Source organism: Eschrichtius robustus, chromosome 20, assembly GCF_028021215.1.
Source record: "Eschrichtius robustus isolate mEscRob2 chromosome 20, mEscRob2.pri, whole genome shotgun sequence".
NCBI classification, from domain to species: Eukaryota; Metazoa; Chordata; class Mammalia; order Artiodactyla; family Eschrichtiidae; genus Eschrichtius; species Eschrichtius robustus.
Genome location: NC_090843.1, coordinates 52,938,938 through 52,959,642, shown reverse-complemented (window position 1 = coordinate 52,959,642; position 20,705 = coordinate 52,938,938). Strand labels below are relative to the sequence as shown.

The following is a 20,705-nucleotide window of genomic DNA, read 5'->3' as shown; positions in this document are numbered from 1 at the left end:
GGCATTTCTTCAGCAGACTTTACCCAGGGTTACAAAATCCTCAGTTGTGAGAATGAAATGAACTTTATTCTTCACCCCAAGTAAAGTGGAGTGAGCCACAAAGTAATTGAGTATGGAGCACACGGTGTCCAGGAGCCAAGGACGGCGGATCTCCTCCTGAACAAGATCAGGGAAGTATGCCTTCTGGCACCGGGGTTTCCAGGTTCGGTACAAAATGGATAGCATAGTATGAGTCAGCTAATTCTATTGAGATGGGCTTTATTCGTGGATCTAGGGTTTATTATCCGGTCTCCAGAAGATTTCTCCTCAAATCTCAAGAAGACTGAAATGTAACCCCCGCAAAGTAAGCTTAACATGACACCATTAAGAGCAGAGTCTTCAGGGAGACAGATGGCAATCAGGGGAGTAAAATTCCAACAGTGTTGATCCAGCGGGTCCAAGAGAAAGAAACTCTGTAGCTGGGAACGTAAGTATATTTCAGTCACTAGAAAAGTACATTCAGTAGTGAGGTGGGAACAATTCTCCACCTTTACTAACCCTAGGCGGACTCTTCCACTAAATTGCCTGAGTCCATGCTGAACAAGAAACTTTCTGAAGAGCAATTTGGTTCCCCAGGTTCTATGACACCTGGAGGGAAGGGAGCGCCCTGGATACCAGGCACAAACATCCTAGTTACTGGAAACACAGGTCTCCCATTAAAAGTGAAAAAGGCTGGTAGTGAGTTAAATTCACATGACCTGATTTTTTAGAATTTGATCATCCTGGGTAGAGTTATGAAGTAAAGGTCACGACCTGTACAGCTCAAATCCACACCCACAAACCCGCAAGGCTGACCTGGATCCTAGCAGAAAAAGCCTCTTTCACGGGGACTTGGCCCATCAAGCCTGCTCTCTCTGTGACCCTCAGGCCGCCAAAATGTCTCTGTTTCTATGGTGGGGGTTTGGGGAAGAGGTGAAGAACCTACCACGCCTTTACCAAATAACTGAGTTTCGGGGGAAAGACGATCAAGAATGATATAATAAACTAGATATAGGAGTTCGGCCTTATAATCTAATCACCCTTCCAACTCTGAAATAAATCATCATTCTCTTTCCCACCAAAAAAGAAAATCCCTGTACCTCTTCCTGGGTTCCTTAGCTCCAGCACTAGCATCAGGGGTCTTGAACTACTGTTGTAAAAGTCAGCGTCATCTACCACTCTTCTCGTTCCTGCAGGTCCTGCATCATTAGTCAGTCATTAAATCCTGAACATTCTTCCTCTGCCTCATCTCAAGAATCTGTCCTGCTCCTCCTTCAGGCCCTCGCTGCTTTGCCCCGGAGCTCACTGGTCCCTTCACTCCCAGTGTTCCCCATCTCTCCCCATCACACACCCTGTGCTTCTCTAGACAAACCCAACTTCTTGTTATTCCCCAAATAATTTAGCCCTTAATCGCAGCTCACGCAAGGGGTGCTCAGGCCAAAGTCACACGAGACCGGTTCGCAAAACAGAACGCTGGTCGTTCATTTACCTTAACTGTTACCCCTGGGCAGCCAAAAAAGGACAGAACAGGACATGGCAGGTTTGGGAGTCAGACAGTTCTCGGGTTGAATCTCGGCTCTTCCACTCACCGACTCGGTGTCCTAGACCAAGTGGCTTCGCCTCACTGAGTCTCAGTTTCCTCACTGATAAAATGGTCAAACATAAAAATAATAATGAGAGTAAAACCGAGTTCATAAGGCTGTTGTGAGGGCTATCCTCTTCTTCCCTTTAGCAAAGCGCTGTCTGGGGAAGCAGACTGCTTTTTTTTTTTTTTTTGGCCACACCACACGGCTTATGGGATCTTAGTTCCCCGACCACGGATCAAACCCACGCCCCCTGCATTGGAAGCGCAGAGTCCTAACCACTGGACCGCCAGGGAAGTCCCAGACTGCTTTAAAATAGAACATCTAATGGCGTTAGGAGCGGACTACTCAGACTGTTACTGCATCCCCCCTCGGCTTGCAGAGGGAGCGTGGTCCAGACTAGCAGATCAGAATCCTAAGTGCTCACCGAAGCTCTACAATTCTGTGATGTACACACAAATATTACCTCCACTTCACAGAGAGGCAACTGAGGTACAGAGGGGGTAAGTAACTTGCTTAAGGCCCCCAGGGAGGAAGGAGAGAGGGTGGATCTGAAGGCAGGCGGTCTGACGTCAGAGGCCATGCTGCTCACTAATGGTATCCAAGCGTCCCCTCTCCCACCCCACCACCCCACGCCCTCCGCTGAAGCCGGGCCCGCCCCCGCCGCCTTCCACAGCCTGTCCAGTCTTGCCAAATGGCCACTGAAGAGAACTGAAGGGTCCATGGGAGTGTGACCTCGGATCTGTTCTTGAGTAGATTATAATAAGATGTAGGCAGAGAAGTCTGGGAGGGTTTAGGAGTTTTTATAACCAAAACGAGTAGGGGGAAAAAAATGACATTAATAATAGCTTTCATTCATTAAGCAACTAACCCCAGCCCAGTACTATGCTCTGTGCTCTTCATACGTTGAAATCTTACAACATCCCTTTGAGGTAGTTATTATTCTTATTAAGAGTGGAAGAAACTGGCGGGCCCCTCGGTCGGCGGAGGCCTCTGAGCACATCACCCGAGGGCAGCACTGCGTAGAGGGGTACCTTAATCAAGCCCCTCAGCACGTATCACAGGCAGGATGCGGCCCACCTCCCAGATCCAGGTCCAGTTTTCAAGCAATGCCAAGTCACATGTCATACATCTGAACTGAGAAACACGTGATATCAACAACTGCTAGAGACAGGAATCCAAAATGACTAGGAAACTATTTTGGGGAAAGGAGAAGAAGAGAATTTTCCCTGTTTAAAAACAGGGCTGCAAATACAGGGCAGCAGAGATAGTGAGTCACTACATGTCTAGCGGCACCTCCTGAATGGATGTCGTCCCAGGGCCAGCATTGGAGACGTGGGTGCTGTAGTTGGCAGGAAGAGGGAGAACAAGTCTATTAACTAGTATGACTGGACGAGAAGCCAACTTCCTCTTCTGGCACAAAAATGCCAGGAAGAAACCGAAACTCACCATTTGCTCCGATTTTTCTGCTTTGTCCTTGATATCTTTGATTTTTCCAAAGAGTTGCTGAATCGCTTTCTGGGCCTCTTCAAGTGCCTAGAATAAGAAGAATAAATGAAAAACAAGGCAGCACCAGTCCCTACACTGTGATCAAGTGCAGCCTCAGAAGAAAATGCCTAAAGCTCTCTTACTTCGTTGCACTTGCATTGACAATTTTACCAGACCTGAGACCTAAGCAGCAGCGGCAGAGGGAGTCCAGCATTTGGATACAGGCAAATAAACACTCAGAGTTCTTGCCAAGTTGCATCATAAAGTTTTAATTTAAAAACTAAACTATTTCCCTCTATATCAGTGATTACTACACATACTGATGACAACAAATAAATAAGACATGCACATCTGTGTGTATGTCTGTGTGTGTGTGTGCGCGTATGCAGTAACCTTCAAAAGCCTGAAGAGAGACACAGGTGGCTCCAAGTTGGGGGTAGGGGAAGCTCTGGGTTTTGAGAGTTCCAGAAGATGGTGCCTTCAAAAAAAAAAATCACAGCTGTGCACGGGGACTCCAAAACCGTGGGCAAACCTTAAAGACATTTGTAAGTACCCCACTTGGAAACCAATGAAATGAAGTTAGAAAGGAATACTTACACCTAACGGTGAGCTAAATGTTTCCACTGAAATAAAAACCAACAAAGATGGATGCCACCCATTAAAAGCATTACAACCCACAGTGGTAATTGCGTGAGTCTGGGAAGCAGTATTAGGGGAGGGGAGAGGGCGCTCAGCCGCACACGTGAAGAACACACGTACTGGTGAAAGAGGCAGCGGCCAAAGAAGAACTCCCACTTCATTTCATTGCACGCACTTTATTTTGGATTTAAGAGTGGCCTGGGGACTTCCCTAGCGGTCCAGTGGTTAAGACGTCGCCTTCCAATGCAGGGGATGTGGGTTCGATCCCTGGTCAGGGCACTAAGATCCCACATGCCTCGCGGCCAAAAAACCAAAAACATAAAACAGAAGCAATAGTGTAACAAATTCAATACAGACTTTAAAAATGGTCCACATCAAAAAAATAATAAATAATAAATTTAAAAAAAAAAAAAAAAGAGTGGTCTGTCCTAACATGGCTTCCCGAGCCCTTTGTAAACGTAATGCCAAGGCCAGCATCGCCCTAGAGCTGTGTGTGGCCATCTGTGCCTGCAAGGGGGAAACAGCCGGCCTCCCTGAGAACACCCTGAGAGAGGAAAGACAGCAAAGCTGCGATGTGGGGAGAAAGTCAAAAGCCCTGACAGAGTTATTTGAACCTCCGCCTTCAGCAGAACCCAGCAGAAGAGCTACCTCTAGACTGTGAACTAACACGTTTTCTTTATGGCTGAAAAACATCCTCAAAAAGCAAACTTAAGTCTGCTTCCGCTGCAGGAAGTTCCTTCCTTGTTGGAAGGAGGGATTGTATCTCCCTGTCTTTCCCGGGTTTCCGGGAGGCCCACTTCTCCTGATGCCGGGACTCCTTCCTTCCCCTGCAGCTCCTCGCCCTGCGTGTGGCTCAGTCCCAGACAGAGCGCTCTTCTGACCTTCATCTCTGGGATCTGCAGGGGTTTCACGCCTGGGGACAAGGATGCCGAGCTGCTGCGTGTGACTACGTTACGGCTTCCTCTGCCCGTTTGTTGCCAAGTCTGAGGTGATGCTAGTCGAATAGACAGCGGCTCACACCACCTCCTGGGACAGGCAGGGAGTGGGCGTTTGCTCTGCTGGATCGCTTCACTTATATCTACCAAGGCTGGGGAGCAAAGAAGCTTTTATACTTGTCACTTCTGCCGCCCGGACAGAGGTATTTTAATCATCAGAAGGTTTGGTCTTAGAACAACAGTTGGCATTGCTATCAGAGACCAAAGTCCGTAACTCGGGAAGTTTTACCTGAAGAGTAGTAACCAATCAAAAGGGGCGACGGAATGGAATTGGGTCTCACTGGCAGCCCCTCTCACACCCATTCCCTCCCAAGAGGGTGCCTCACTCAGCAACTGCTTCCTCTCTGCTTTCTACCATCCTGCCTTCCTCACTCCCAGATTCAGCACCCCCAAAACAGTTGTGGTGCAGTGAGAAATCCCGCCACTTTCCAGCCAGAAGGCAGGAGTTTGAGGCCTGTCTCTGCGGTCACATACCAGAAGGACAACCTCTCTGGGGATCAGTTTCCTCGTCTGCAAAGCGGTGACGATGCCACCTACTTCAGGTGTCGTTGGGAAGACTCAATGGCATGATAGGTGTTGAAAGCTACACAGATATTAGGTCTATTTCCAGGGCTTTTGACCAGCCTGGGCAAATGCGTGTTTGCACCTAGGGATACATACATATATATCAAGTGGAGATATCAAGATGGACATATGAGTCTGGAGCTTGGAAAAGAGAAACTGAAATTCAGAAGTCATCAGCTTATAGATGACACTTAAGCCTGTATGACTGAAAATCACCTAGCAAGAGGGTACAGACAGAAGAGAAAAGAAGAGAAGAGAAGATGGCCCAGGGCTGAGCCCTTGGACACTCCAATGTTCAGCAGTCTAGGAGAAAAAAAGGAGGGAGGAAAGATGCAAGAGAAAAACCACCAGTGACAGGAGAGAAAATCAGGGACTATGGTGTCACAGAAGCCAAACAAAAGTGTTGGAAGGAAGAGGAAGAGTGATTATGTCTTACATTGTTGAAAATTCACATAAGATTAGGACAGAGGATGACCACCAAACTGGACACCAGGGAAGTCGTTGATGACCTTGACAAGAGTGATTCCAGTGGAGACAGTGCGTGTGAGAGCAGGGGCCAGCAAATGATGGCCTCGGGGCCAAGCCCAATCTGCCACCTGTCTCTGTAAACAACGACAGCTTGGATCACACCAATCCCATTCGTTTAGGAATTGTCTGTGGCCACTTGCTCCACACGAAAGCAGGGATGGGTAGTTGTCAGAGACCAGATGGCATATAAAATCTAAACTACTTACTACCTGGTCCTTAATAGAAAATGCTTGCTGACTCCTGGTATAGACTATTTTTTCAAGAAGCTTTTATTGTGAGAAGACAAGAGAGTAAACAAGAAGAGGAGAAACTGATTGGGGGGTGGGGGGTGGGTAACGGGACAATTACAGAAGAGAAGGACTTTTTTATAATGTTCTTGAATTGTTTACTGTTTAAGTACCAGCTCTCTAACAGGGCTGTAAGTATCCTTTAGAGTGTGGCCCAAGGATATGAATGGCACTCTTAGATCCCCTACGGTTCAGGCAATTGCCCATTCTGGTGGCCAGAATGACAGGCCCAGCTGATAATTAGTCTCAGTATAAATTACCACTAGCTCCTTCTCACTCCAAAAGTGACTCTGATGATAAATTGTATGATCACCTCAACTACAGCATCTAACCAAAGCTGGAGCACAGCTGGAACTCGACAAATATTTGCCAACAGATTAAAAACATCGTGGGGCGCTTCTCAGAAGAGTAGCAGTGCTGCGGGTACTGTTCTGGATGAGGCAGGCCGACACCCACGGCTTTCCCTAACTCCAGGCACAACGGTAAGCAGTGGTTCAAAAACACAGCATCAGGGCTTCCCTGGTGGCGCAGTGGTTGAGAGTCTGCCTGCCAATGCAGGGGACACAGGTTCGAGCCCTGGTCTGGGAAGATCCCACATGCTGCGGAGCAGCTGGGCCTGTGAGCCACAACTACTGAGCCTGCGCGTCTGGAGCCTGTGTTCCGCAACAAGAGAGGCCGCGATAGTGAGAGGCCCGCGCACCGCGATGAAGAGTGGCCCCCTCTCGCCGCAACTGGAGAAAGCCCTCACACAGAAACGAAGACCCAACACAGCCAAAAATAAAAATTATAAATAAATAATAAATAAAAAATTAAAAAAAAAAACCACAGCGTCACACTTTCTGCAACTGTTATCTATTTGGCTAATGTGGAATCTAATGCTCCTGATGCTGCCAGGGGTGAGTGAATTCTAACCCCCCGGAACCTTCTAAAAAATGTTGCCTCATGGCACGGAAAAGCACTACAGAGGCCCTTGCCGGCAACTGCTCACCTTCTGGGGCACAGCTTGCATGAAATTCTGTGATCTTGTTGGCCATGTCATGGTATAAGGATGTGCTGATGGGACTGTAGCCATCATCTTCTGGCCAAACACTCTAAGACATATGACATTCTGCTAAGAAAGGCAAAAAGGGCCAGTTCTATACTTAGATCTCAGGGCTGAAGAAGTTTCCACGATCCTTTCTCAGCGAAAGGGTTTCTATCCCTATTTTTCTCTTACTCTCCATCTGGCATCCTACCAGAACTGTCTCTGCTCAAGGTACCACTTTTTTCTTTCAGCAAACAAGTAAGACTCACACAATCTTAACATTTCACAGTCTTAAAGAAAGACAAACTGTCTGCCAGATTTTTTTTTTCAGGCTGGAATACCTTCACTTGTTATAACAATGCACTGAAGTCGAGGAAGTTTAATATAATTCACTTTCCAGAGTCAAAAAGGTTCTTCTGAAGCATTCATTCCGTCAGCAAGTCCATTCTCAACACACACCCTAATATTTGATATCTAATGTCTAATAATCAATCACACAGGAGGAGGAGTGTTTTGTAATTGGAAAAATCCTAAGACCTACAAAAGGTTAAGATTTTATTTTTAAGTAACACTAAAATACTTTTATACCTAGCTAATCAGAAAATGTGCTGAAAGAAAGATTCTGGCACTGTCCCTAGACACTCCTTAAAATAAAATGTGGCTACTTTTCCATTCCAGGCTGTACGTGGATTAAAAACAGAACTAATCACCCAAAAATGTCTGCTTTCAATCCACCCTTACTGGAGTTTCTGAATCGAGCACGGGAGCGTGGCTGCAGCCTGCATGGGAGGGTGCTATTAGGAGGCAGTGACTGTGGTCGTCCTCTTCACTAACTCAAATCCTGCAATCAGAGGATGCAAGGCGACCCACCGAGCTGACCCAGAAGGCTCAGCAGAACCAATTATGCTATCTCTGTATTTTTGTGCATCATTAACCGTAACCGTTATTCTTAATTTTCCTTCCCTCCTGAAGTAGACTCTGAACAGGCTACCAAAGCCACACTAGGTCACGTGTGCAGAAGATAAGCAGCATGGAACCTCGCACAGACCCCACTGCTTTCTTCTTCTTTCATCTCTTTTTTCTCCCCAGAACTGTGTCGGCCACCTGTGTAGATAGAGCGGATCCCAGCCAATGGAAATGCCTTGAGAAATTAACATCCCCTCTGGCTCTTAAATGCATCTAATTTTGCAGTTTGCTCTATGAGAGAATTATATTGCCTTTATCCTGTGAGCCCACGGGCAGCCTTTAAGAGATTTAAAACTGAGATCCCATTTGCTGCCACTACAGGAAGGAGGAAGAGGCTGCTCATTTTCAGAAGAACTAATATGGCATTCTGTTCTTTGAAAAAAAATAAGGTGCTAATATTCAAGGTTACTGGGAAGAAAATGATATTTTCCCACTTATTCTGCTATCATTTCTGTGGTCCAACTTTACATCTGTCTGCCGGTTCCCTTCCTATTATTTGGAAAAACAATGCACTGTTTTAGTAAAAAGCAGGGGTTTTTTGAACCAGCAGACTGGGATTCGAATGCCGGCCTTGCCACTTACTGCGTGATCTCTGGTAAGCCATCGAACCTCTAGGAGGCACAGACTCATTTCTAGAACAGGGACAACAGTCCCAACCCAGAGACTTGTTGTTGGGAAAACAGGGCTTAGCAGTAAACACCTTGGGTACTGTTTACTCTTTACTGCCTTCCTCCCGGGAGTCTTCCTCTCACTGTGTTCTGAGTCGCTGTCCCAGAGGCACACCAGGCCTAAGCTGGGCCACTTGGAGCTTTTCTGCGATTTTTCAGAACGAATTGGGAAACAAAGTTTCTCTCTCTCTCTGGTGGTGGCATCCCCACGATGTGTAATTAGGTTAGATAGTAGCTGGTCTCCAGGTAGAGACAATGAAGCCGACACCCGGACAGAGACACAGACAGAAAGACCCACAGCTGTATTCCAGTGCCGCCTTCTGCTGTTTGAGAAGCCCAGCAGAGAAACTACTCTTTCACAGACTGACTGTTCAAAACAAGACACAAGAGACTTCCAAATAATCCCCCTTTTGCCTATGCCAGTTTGAGCTGGGATTTTGTCTTCTGCAGTCAAGAGAATCCTGACGGAGGACGCAGCTCATAAAAGGGGTTCACTAAATGGTAATTATTAATATTATTCCCAGATCTCCCAGATAGAGTGTGACATTTCAGATGAGACTGCCCCTCTAAGGACCAAAGGTTGTCGACCCGTATTTTAGCTTTGCAAGTAGGCTGGTTAAGTTCAATATCTGCAGGCACACACACACGAGTGGCTCATGGATCGGAGGGTGGTCTCCTTGAACCATGTTGTAAATGAGCCATTCTCCAGGGTAAAAAAAAGTTTCAATCTTTTGTTCGCCCCGTCAACAAAAAGTGAGTGCCTACTATATGTACTAAGCTAGATACGGAGAGAAAAAGGTCGCAGACGGGGACATGTCTTTAAAGAGCTTGTGAGGGATATGTAAGAAACAGAAGTAACTAGAAGATGAGAACGACAGAAAGAAGGATGAATGTCAGGATCATTTGGAAAGCAAAGGACTCTGCAAAAATGTTGCTGAGGGCGACCACATCTGATGAGCCCTAAACAAAGTGCCCTGTGACATCCATTAAAGGCAGACACCTACGGGTAAGTAGTCTCTATTTATGGAATGTCCCTTCTTTTGACACTACTGGCTAGCCTGGCACCACTGAGAGCTGTTGCTATGGAAACAAGGCATCCCCGGCTAGAGCAGAGGTGCTTTAAGAACTCTCAGCAATAAAAACAATGCAGCCCATTCCCCGCAATGGTGCCAAACAGGAGCAGAGGCTCCAGGAATCTCACCGCCATGGACGGCTGCATGTGCACAGCATCACGCTTCTCTGTGTCCTTGAACACACTAGGTACCTTCCAGGCGTGGCAGCCCCGGTCAAATGCCAGACGGGCACCCATCAGAGGCAAAGCATTGGTGCTAACATTAATTCCTCCACAGCCCATTCAGAAACCTTGAGTATAAAGGGGCTTTACTTAAAGCACAGATTTCTTTCCAAGTTTGTGAACCAAAAGAATGTAAAGGGCAAAAGGAGTAATTTTCACCTTATTTGTTAAAATGCTCTGTTCCACCTGTTACTTTAATTTATGATTTCTGCAAACCACATCCACTGAAAATGTGAACCAAAGAGTTCATTTTTATTGTTTTTAGGAAACAAGCCAGAAATTAAAATTGTAAGACAGGGCTGGGACACAAATTCAGCAGTACCCAAACAAGACTGAACATTCAGATTTTAAAGTTCTGCTTATATCTGTTATCGCCCGTAACTTAGAATCTGTTCCTCCTGAAATAGCGGGGAGTGGGGAATGCACTCATGCACAGCCTCCTTTGATGAAATGTAACCCCTGAGGATGAGCGTATTTAAAGCAACAACTCCAAATGGAGCTGGAGAAGGAAAAATTCAAGCAAGAGTCTCAGTTGCTTTGCTGAATAAAAGGTACAGAAATGCAATACTGTAGAAAATGAGGGCACATTTAAAGGAACAATCTGCCTGAGTTTAACAAAGGACTATTTCCCGCAAATGGCTAGGACTTCCCAGTTGCCAAGTGAAATTCAAATCCCCCATTGTAGTCACTCAGTAACTCTCATCTATATTATGGGTTTTCATTCAGGGCTTCATTTGGGGTTGACTTCTGGATATTCCTTCAGCTGCTTTTTAGAGACACCTTCTGTACCAAAGCCCTTTAGGCTATGGCCCACCTTGGGGTTTCATCTGGATGACTTTCTGTTCCTGTTTCACTTTCCTTCAGGATTGGGTCCCATGTGTTCAGGACCACAGGTGTGCGGTGAATGCTCAGTTCTCTCCTTCCCTCCTGGAGTTCCTCTCTTGGTCCAGTTTCTTCTTCAGGCTGAGAGGGGCCCAGCTGGTTAAGGAGGCCATAGTCACTGTCACTGTTTGGATTCCCTTGTGAACCAGTTAACTTTTCAGGTTCTACAGTAGAAAAACAGAGGCTCCCAAATCTGCTTTTAAAGTTTGTCCCTGTTTAAAAAGAGAATTTGGTATACACAGGGATGGCCAGATCAGAAAATCTGGACCTGTGATTAGCTCACCCAGTGTAATTTGGGGCAAGTCACAGAACCTGTGTGAGCCTGTTCCTACAGCTGCAAAATTGGGAGAATAACATCTATGTGGCCTAATTCAGATCTTTGGAGGATGAAGTAAAGTAATCGATGCAACAATGTTTTGCAGAATGTAAGATAAACATGTTTATTTGCTTTTTTGGTTTTGTTTTGTTTTTTGGGGGGTTTTTCTTGGCTGCATCTCGCGGCTCGTAGGATCTTAGTTCCCCGACCAGGGATCAAACACGGGCCCTGGAAGTGAAAGCGCTGAGTGCTAACCACTGGATCACCAGGGCATTCCCCAAGATAAACATATTTATATTGTAATAAAACGTAAGCACTATATATTAAGACAAACAAATCAAAATGTACCTTCTGCCTAAGCAACTCAAAATGTGTCTTTGCTTATAGTGAATCAATCAAGAATGACACATTAGTCTTCCAGCAGTACCTTCTTCATTCTAGAGATCTGGGTAACTACAGGGCTGACAAGTGTACTGGAACTTGACCACAAGATGCTAATCCAGAAACCAAAATCTCCAAATATCAGAATCTCCAAGTATTCGATGGAAAAAAAAAAAGTATAGCACTTGGCTTAGCATAAATGATATTATCATATGAATAATAGTTGGCTGTCTGTCCCTACTGTTCTCATGTGACTGAGAACAAGAAAAGTTCAGAAGTATGACAAGAAGACAAGGGTGAGTAACTAGGTCGGAGATGGGGTAAAGACCCCTCAATTCACCTCTTCTGTTTTATAGAAGATGGTATTTGGACCATCAGATTTACCTATCAGTAAGTATATCTGTAGAAGAAACATCCCCCTTCTGGTTGGGGGCCATTATGAGAGTGACACTAATGTAGTTTGCCCAACATGAAATTCTAGGTGTCACATACAATGCCTAGAGGTGAACATAGCATCTGCTCAGAGGGTCCACAATATACCATGGAAACAAAAATCAGAAATCCTGGCATGTGATCCAATTCTATATGAATGACCATAAGTGTCTTGTATATTTTAGAGCTTTGATTTAGACAACTATAGAACACCAAACCAAAACAGACTAAAAAGGCATTATCTCTGGTTTGGCAAAACTCATCTCCTTCCAGATGAGACCTTAGAGTCCAAATTAGAGTGAAGGAAATTTTACAGCTATGTTACAGACTCCTGAAAATAGGGATTTATGAATGGAAATGTTGATAGAACCACCACAGAACTGAATTCATGCTGCTCTAAATTCTATATTTCCATGGATGAAAGAAGGGAGAGAAAAAAGGAGGTCAAGTTCTTACACGAAGTAACATAGTTTCAAATTCCCATCCATTGTTCAAACACACCTGGATGACTTCCCCTGTCAAGGATCTAAAACCCAGAAAGCTTCATCTTGTCAGCAGCAATACTGCAATTTTTCTCATGGGCAAACTCAAACTAAGGGTGGAATTTTCCTTCCATCACTAACAACCAGCAGTCAAAAGCAAGAGTAACCTGGGTAACAGCCAGAGCAGCTACAGTCGTGACGAATGGCATTTTCCTCTTTAGATGCAGAGACTGTAGTTTAAACTTGTGACTGCCCTTAACATGGGAACAAGCAGATTGCAAAAGTTATGCTTGACCTTCTTTCTTGGCTCCTGTAGAGTGCCAATGTACATGGAGACGGCTCAGAAGAATAATAAACTTCAGTGTTCCTCCTTGGCAATACTATTTTCCTAAAACCATTTTCAATAATCATGTTGCACACAAGTGGGACTTGATGTGTTTCTAAGGTCAGGAAGGAAATAGTCCAAATGCTGGACATGCTAACTAAAAGAAATCATCATGGTATTTTCTTTTTCGGAGAGGGCAGCAGCATTATTATTAGGTACTGAACACAAAAACTTAAGCCTGTAACTAATCTGAAACACATCGTCTGTATGGATTAAATGAAGACAAAACAGGCTCGTCTAGAGGAAAAATATATTAAAGTTCAGAACAATATGGAAAAAACTGTCTCCATTTCCATTTAATGTGAAGGAGATTAAATATTGAAATGATTAAAAATTACCATATGATCCAGCCATTCCACACCCTAGGTATATACAGAAAGGAACTGAAAGCAGGGACTCAGATATTTGTATGTCAGTGTTCATTATGGCATTGCTCACGTCCATCAACACATGAATGGATAAACAAAACGTGGTATACACACGCAATGGAGTATTACTCAGTTGTGAAAAAGGAATGAAGTTTTAGAACAGGAATGAAAATCCCAGATACACATACCAGGACAATACACTGTGACCCAGCAGGTATTTAAGGTGGGTTAAATATTAAAAACAAAACAAAACTAAGCTAATCATCAAATGGAAAAACCATATTTAGATTCCACATATAAGTGATAATACACAGTATCTGTATTTCTCTGACTTATTTCACTAAGTATAATATCCTCCAGGTCCATCTGTGTTGTTGCAAATGGCAACTTTTCATTCTTTTTTCAGGGCTGAGTAATATTCCATTCCATATCTATCTATCTATCTATCTATCTATATATATATATCTCACATCTTCTTTATCCATTCATCTGTCAATGGATACCTTATGTTGCTTCCATATCTTGGCTATTGTAAATAATGCAGCTATGAACATTGGGGTGCACATATCTTTTCGAATTAGTGTTTTCATTTTCTTTGGATATATACCCAGGAGTGCAATTGCTGGATCATATGATAGTTCTACTTTAAGTTTTTTGAGGAAGAGTGCTAGATTCTTAAAGATTGGTTGCAATGTGGAATCTGAAATCTTATTACTGAACCTCTGATACTATGCTACATGAAAATCCACTGGTCAGTTGTGCTTTTGCCCAAGATGCAGAAAGCTCGAGTGTTGCTCTAACACTAACAATGAGAAAAAAAATAAACAGCAAAATCACAACATTTCTTGAAACTGCCAGAGAGCTGAAGGCAACCAGGTTTCCTGAAATCCAAGAGATGGGGACACCCAAGAACTGTTTCATATGTGGCAGAGCCTAAGAGGAAGATGCAGATGCTATCCCAGCGGACAGGAAGGAATCAACTATGGTTTTTAACAAATTGCTAAGGGCCAAGTGTGGGGCTAGTGCAACAGCGTGGAACCTCTGGGAACTGCATAGTCGGCAGGTTGCACCCCTCTCAGGCTCGTTTCCAAGACCTGCACCGGGTGCTCGTGAGAAAACCTGCAAGCAGAGGGGGAGACCAGAAGGAGCCTCCCTTTGGGGTGCAGATGTGCAGGAGATTAACGGGCACTGTAGGAAAGGCTGGAAGCCTTGATAACCTTCACCCTTGCCTGAACCCACCTCTCTAAAGCCTTAAACCTCTGAGTGAGGGGCGGCCTGGCAAATGTCCGAGGTAAGTCTTAAGGACAGAACAAGAGAACAGAGCCTTTCACTACCTCTGATGCAACAATTCTGGGCCTCGGGTAAGCTGTGCTGCGACTTCCATTCACAGAGAACAGCACACCAGGGGACAGTAAGGAGGCTTTCAGAGCAAGGAAACCTACAGGTGCTTCAAAGCAGGGCGGTAGGGATGGAAAGGAGTGGAGCTGATGGAAAAGCCACAGGAACTTGAGAAATGCCTGGATGCACAGAATTAGGAACATGGATATTCCAATGGTTACCTCATAACCAGCAGCAGCAGTATTACTGCCATTTGCTAGACAGGACTGAGCCTGATGTTGTGCTTGTTGTTTTGAAATAGTTAACTCGAATCCCCACCACCCTGAAGTAGGTATTATCATCTCCATGTCCCAGATGAAGAAACTGAGGTTCGGAGAAGTAATTTGTCCAAGGTCACCCAGATAGAGAGAGTGGCAGGAGCCAAACTTTAAATCCAAGGCTCAGGGTTTTTCATTTGACCAGGCTGCCATCTAATGTCACATTAGGGACAGTGTCCAATTCCCCCAATCCTTCGAGAATCCAAATACAATGCTCAGTCCTGTACATAGAGGAGAGAGAAGATAGCTGTCTGGATTCCCTACAGATTGTTTAAAAATGAGAGACCTTAGAGGACAAGTGGCAGAAGGTTCTAATATGCAGCAGACATGTCCTCCTGCCTAAAAGCACTATACAGGCTCATGGGCGATAAAAAAGATGAAGTACAGTGACAAGACTGCACCTAGTCCCTGCAGCGCTCGATACTGGACATTCTATGAGCCCTTGCCTCAACGACAGCCAACAGTGCACTAGGAGCAGGGGAAACGGAACACTCACTTGGATGCAACTTATCAAATAAAAGCAAGCCAACCCTGACCTCTGCACCAGATGGAAGAAATCCTGGTTGGGGAATGGCGGAGAGTCCCAGTCAAAACCAGGGACGCTGGCCCCTGCAAAAGACTCAACTACACCCTGACTCCAGCACTGCCCCACTGAATCACGAGGCATGCTGCACTCCCAGGCCATTCTCACACCTTAGCAATTGCTGAAGTTCATTCAGTGTTGTCTGCAGTCTGAAAAATATAATTCAAAAAAAATCTAAAAGAAACTAAAAAATGCCTAACCATTCTCGGTCACAAATGGAAAAATTTGAGCCTAGATTTTAAAAAGCTCACTTGCTTTAGATTTGGTATGTTTCAGTAGGAGGAAGCACGTGACAGTTGCCTTTTTTTTTTCCTCCCCAAACTATTCATGGTCCCTCTACTACTTTAAAGTATTTTTTAAAATTAAATTAAATTTATTTATTTAGTTGTGCCAGGTCTTAGTTGTGGCAGGCGGGCTCCTTAGTTGCAGCAGGTGGGCTCCATAGTTGCGGCTCGCCGGCTCCTTGGTTGTGGCATGCGAACTCTTAGTGGTGGCATGCACGTGGGATCTAGTTCCCTGACCAGGGATTGAACCCGGGCCCCCTGCACTGGGAGCATGAGGTCTTTACCACTGTGCTACCAGGGAAGTCCTGGTCCCTTTACTACTAAGTGCCATTTATTTTCCTCCATCGATGGGCTTCATTTTCCTCCCAAAGAAAAGATGAGAAAGGATATATTTGAAATGATGGAGGGGAAGATTCAAGCCATCTTGCAAGAGAGCTGACAATTATAAAGTGATAATCCCACATGATGAAGATCGGTGCTATACTGCGAAGTCCGTCTACCTAGTTCAGGGTCTTGGAGAGCACAATTATTTTTGCTCTAAGGCCTGACTCAGACGATATACTAATTTTGAGGTTGAAAAGCAAAGAACACTTTCTCCTTGGAAGGCAACATGCTTTGCTGATTTAGTTAATAAATCTTTACGATATCTCTATGTAAAAGAGAAGAAGGCAAGTATGATTAGCCTCCTTTGCTGAGGAAAATGAAGAACATGCAAAAATTAAGAAACACAGCCTTGAACGGATACCGAAGACCGGAAAAACAATCCTTTGTCTCCTGGGCCTGGCACTTTGTACTAAAGTGAGGATAAGAAGAGAAAAATGAGAAGTCTCTAATAGCATGCCACATGACTCTGAACCCATCCTGGTCAACCTTTTTATATGCAACTTGAATGAAGACATAGAAGGCCCATCTGGCAAATCCGCTCATGATAAATGGAAAGGTCATCAAGATTCCAGAAGGTCTCAACAGGCTGGAACAATCAGGCAGAACTGGCAAGATGAAACCAAGAGTGAGACACATAAAGTCCAGCACTTAATTTCAAAGAATCCCTTAAACAAACAGAAGAGGGGAGAGTTTAAAAGCAGTTCGTATGAAAAAAATATTGCAGATATTGCAAACTGTTGGCACACAGATGTGTTTCGTTTGGCCTTTGAAGTATTTGTGAACAACGCTAAACCAACATTTAAAAATTGGGGAGACTCACGTAAAAATCCAAATTTCCGGCTTCTCTTGAAAAACTGATAGATCTGGCAAACTCCATGTCTGTGCTTAGACATGACAACAGTGGGTGAGGAATGAGCTGTGGCTCTCTCCTTTAGACAGGGCATCCACTCCCTCAATGGATGCCCGCAGTTGCGTCCTGGCCTGTCAGAGCCATTTAGGTAACTTTCTTAGCTCTGTGGGCACCTCTTTGCAACTCTTGACCTGGAAGTTTCAGATACCTGACAGCTCAGTAGAGGCCCACCGTGTGATACACCTGCCAAAAATTTCACCCAATCCATGGTAATGGAAGAACTGTGTCACAGACTGCTTAGAAAATCTAGAAAAATCAATGAGTCTTCTCTCCAGACATATGTCTATTCATATAAAAATTTACAATTAATTTGTGGGAGTTGAAAGACCCCCCTGAACTCCCAGTTCCCAAGTTAACAAGCCCACTCTAGAACAAGGAGGTAAAGTGTCCCACTGTATGTTCACACAGTATGTCTACCCATGGCCAGGAGGGATGCTGACAAACTTCAAGGCAACCAGGATGATAAAGGGTCTGAAATCATATCGTAAAGCTGAAGAAACTAAGAGTGGTTAGCCTAGGAAAAGGAATGCTCGGAAAGGAACATAATATCCATTTTTAATTTTAGAAGCTATAATAAGGGACAGGGATTAGGTCTATACCTGTCCAGCTGGCAGAACTAAGATCAATGAGAAGTTACAGTGAAGTCTATTTTACTATTTCAATTCGGTGTAAGAAAAAGAACTTTCTTACAATTAAAGCTGTACAGGGGACTTCCCTGGTGGCGCAGTAGTTAAGAATCTGCCTGCCAATGCAGGGGACACGGCTTCGAGCCCTGGTCCGGGAAGATCCCACATGCTGTGGAGCAACTAAGCCCATGCGCCACAACTACTGAGCACTGTGCCACAACTACTGAAGCCTGCGTGCCTAGAGCCCATGCTCTACAACAAGAGAAGCCACCGTAATGAGAAGCACACGCACTGCAACGAAGAGTAGCCCCCGCTTGCTGCAACTAGAGAAAGCCCATGCGCAGCAACAAAGACCCAATCAGCCAAAAAAGTAAATAAATAAAATAAATATTTATTAAAAAAATAAAAATAAAAAATAAAGCTGTACAAAACTGGAACAGACAGTCCTGTGGAACAACAGAGTAGTGAGTTCCCCATCGCTGCAAGAATCCAAGCAGAAACAGAATAATGAAACGTCACAGATGTGATAGAAAGGATTCCTGAACCGGGTGGGAGGTGGTTCTACAATTATCTAATGCTTCTTCCAAATCAAAGTTTTAGTGAGCAGAGCTGAAGATGGCAATAATAATTTTCTTCCTCTCCCAAACCTTAGTCTTCCTGTGATGCAATAGTTAACATTATAGCCAATCTCCACACAAGACACTGAAGGAAACCCAGGAAGGAAGCCCCATGACTGATCCTCTCTTGGCGATTCTCAGTGAGCCGACTAGGAATTGATAAAGGTATGGCCACTCTTGAAATTTCACATGCTAACTTTTTCTTCTTCTAACTCACTCCTCTATTTGCCTCTCTTTCTACCTCTGTTCAAGCTGTCCATTTTAATTCTTGGGAAGCTGTGTAAGTTTCAAAGCGTTATCAGCTCATGTACTTACTGAATTGACTCATCCACAAAGTTTCAAACATGTGGGCATTTAATTAAAGCTTTTGCCTGATGATTTCAACAGATAAAAATGGGGAGAATTCTGTGCTGGATTAATTTTGTACAAGCACCACATTCTGGTTAGAAAAGGTCACGGACTAGACCACTTCAAGTCCACCCCCATAGGAGGTGGTCGACATCGAAGGCTCTCCAAAACCTGCAGCAGAGTGCTAACCAGGCGGCAGGTGTTTCAGAAATTTCGAGAAACTAAAGAAACTGACTCACTGTGTCTTCAATTTCTAAATCACTCCCTCTCCACAAATAATTTTTGAGTCAGAAACACTGCTTTCCAAAAAGAACTTTTCTGCTAAAGACGTCTTTTAAGACACCACAAATGTGAAGTCAACACTTTCCCCTGTTTACATGGATTACAAAGCATATCTGTTCAAGATGCACACAATCAAGATGAAATATATAAAAGGAAAACTTCCTTTTGTCCATATTACTGCTCTCCCCTTCTGAGTTGTTCCCCAGAAGCTTCGGAAACAAGTTCTGAAAGCGAACCTTTCCTCCGTTCCAGGGAAGAGGGGAAACTGGGGCCTCTTGACCTATAAAACTCAATATTTTGGAACATCCATAATTCTCCCAAGTCCATGCCAGTCAAATGGAGTCTCTCTTTAGCAAACCACTGGCCAGCTGGGGTTGGACAGCAAGGTTCTCACCCCTAGGAGTTGACAAGGATGGGACTCAAAAGCTCCCTGGAAAAAAAAAAAGTCTCTCCTTCAGCTTGCATTACAAGCTGTTGGAAAACACAGATGGAGGAGATGACAGGAAAAGCAATTACTTCTTCTGGGCTTCCTTTCTGTCTGGATGCTAAGGAGACGGATACCAAATTCCATCACAGATTGAAATGCTATCTAAACATTCTTGAAAATGTGGTCTTGCTCTCTGAAATATGGCCTGCCTTTGCTGCAGCAACCTGTAACCTATTAACATGTGAAGGTAGAGAGGGCCGACTTTCCTCCAGGCTGCCTAATTCTGGGCCTGCCTCTCCAACAACGCTCGTTTGTGACCACAGGTTAAAACATAAATAACTAAAAGATATATATATCTACACAGCATGACCCAACAGAAAGTCCTGATGAATCATTCACTTTATTTTCACATTCTTGGAACTGTAAATACCTGAGACTCTCTGAAGTATTTCAAGGTTTCTAGTGAGCCTTTCTAAATATAGGTGGAAACACACTAAACAGTAGTGTTATTATTTCAAATATTACTAAGCTGGGACTAGTCATAAACAAATCAAGCTTTAAACATCTTTAAAGGAACACACACACTGGTCAAAATGATGTTTTATGGGAGAGGCCTTTTGTTTATTTACAAATAATAAATACTCTCCCACAGACCTAATATTCAATACAGTTGAATAAAATGTATTGCAGGTGGCCTATGTGTTCTGAGAAATGCCAAGATAAGGAAGATACAGCTTTTGCCTCAAGGACCTTATATACGAGCCAAAGGGACAAGATGTATTCACTGATAAGTCAAAGCAGATCATGAAAGCCAAATCAAAAGCACGGGCGCAGGACTGTAGGGGTTCATGGACAGAGAGACTGTACATCTAACTAATGGATACTGGGATCGATTTTCTCATCTGTGAAATGAGAGGAGTGGACCAGATGAGTTTCAAGCCCCTTCGGGTTCTAAAATTCTGATTCCTTTGGTATATACCATTGAGCCAAACAGAAAATTTCATAAAGGAAGTAGTATTTGAACTGGGTATGATCTTGAAATGAAGCTACTGGAAGAAAAAGAGAAGAGAGAGCATTTTAAGCAAAAAGAAGAACATAAGCATAGGTCCAGAAAGCAAAGGGCATGCTTGGGAGAGTGCTAGGCTTCCAGTGTGGATGGGTCACAGCAGGGGACAAAACTGGAAAGGTAGACTGAGGCCTTCAATGCCATGCAAAGAAGTTGGATTTAAGTTGGTAGAGAGCCCACGGGGGTTTCTGAAGAGGTAGATGACATGACCAGACATATATTG

General features: G+C 44.3%; 1 protein-coding gene across 2 annotated transcripts in view; it reads right to left on the bottom strand.

The window, feature by feature from the left end:
* VPS53 (VPS53 subunit of GARP complex) overlaps nucleotides 1–20,705 on the bottom strand; it is a 127,389-nt gene that overhangs the window by 93,450 nt on the left and 13,234 nt on the right. Inside the window, exon 5 of one of the 2 annotated variants that reach the window (XM_068530769.1) lies at nucleotides 3,051–3,137. In XM_068530769.1, the coding sequence (XP_068386870.1) occupies nucleotides 3,051–3,137 (87 nt within the window). Of the gene's footprint in view, nucleotides 1–1,507; nucleotides 1,580–3,050; nucleotides 3,138–20,705 lie in introns of those variants that run through there. The other variant, XM_068530770.1, reaches the window with a different exon arrangement.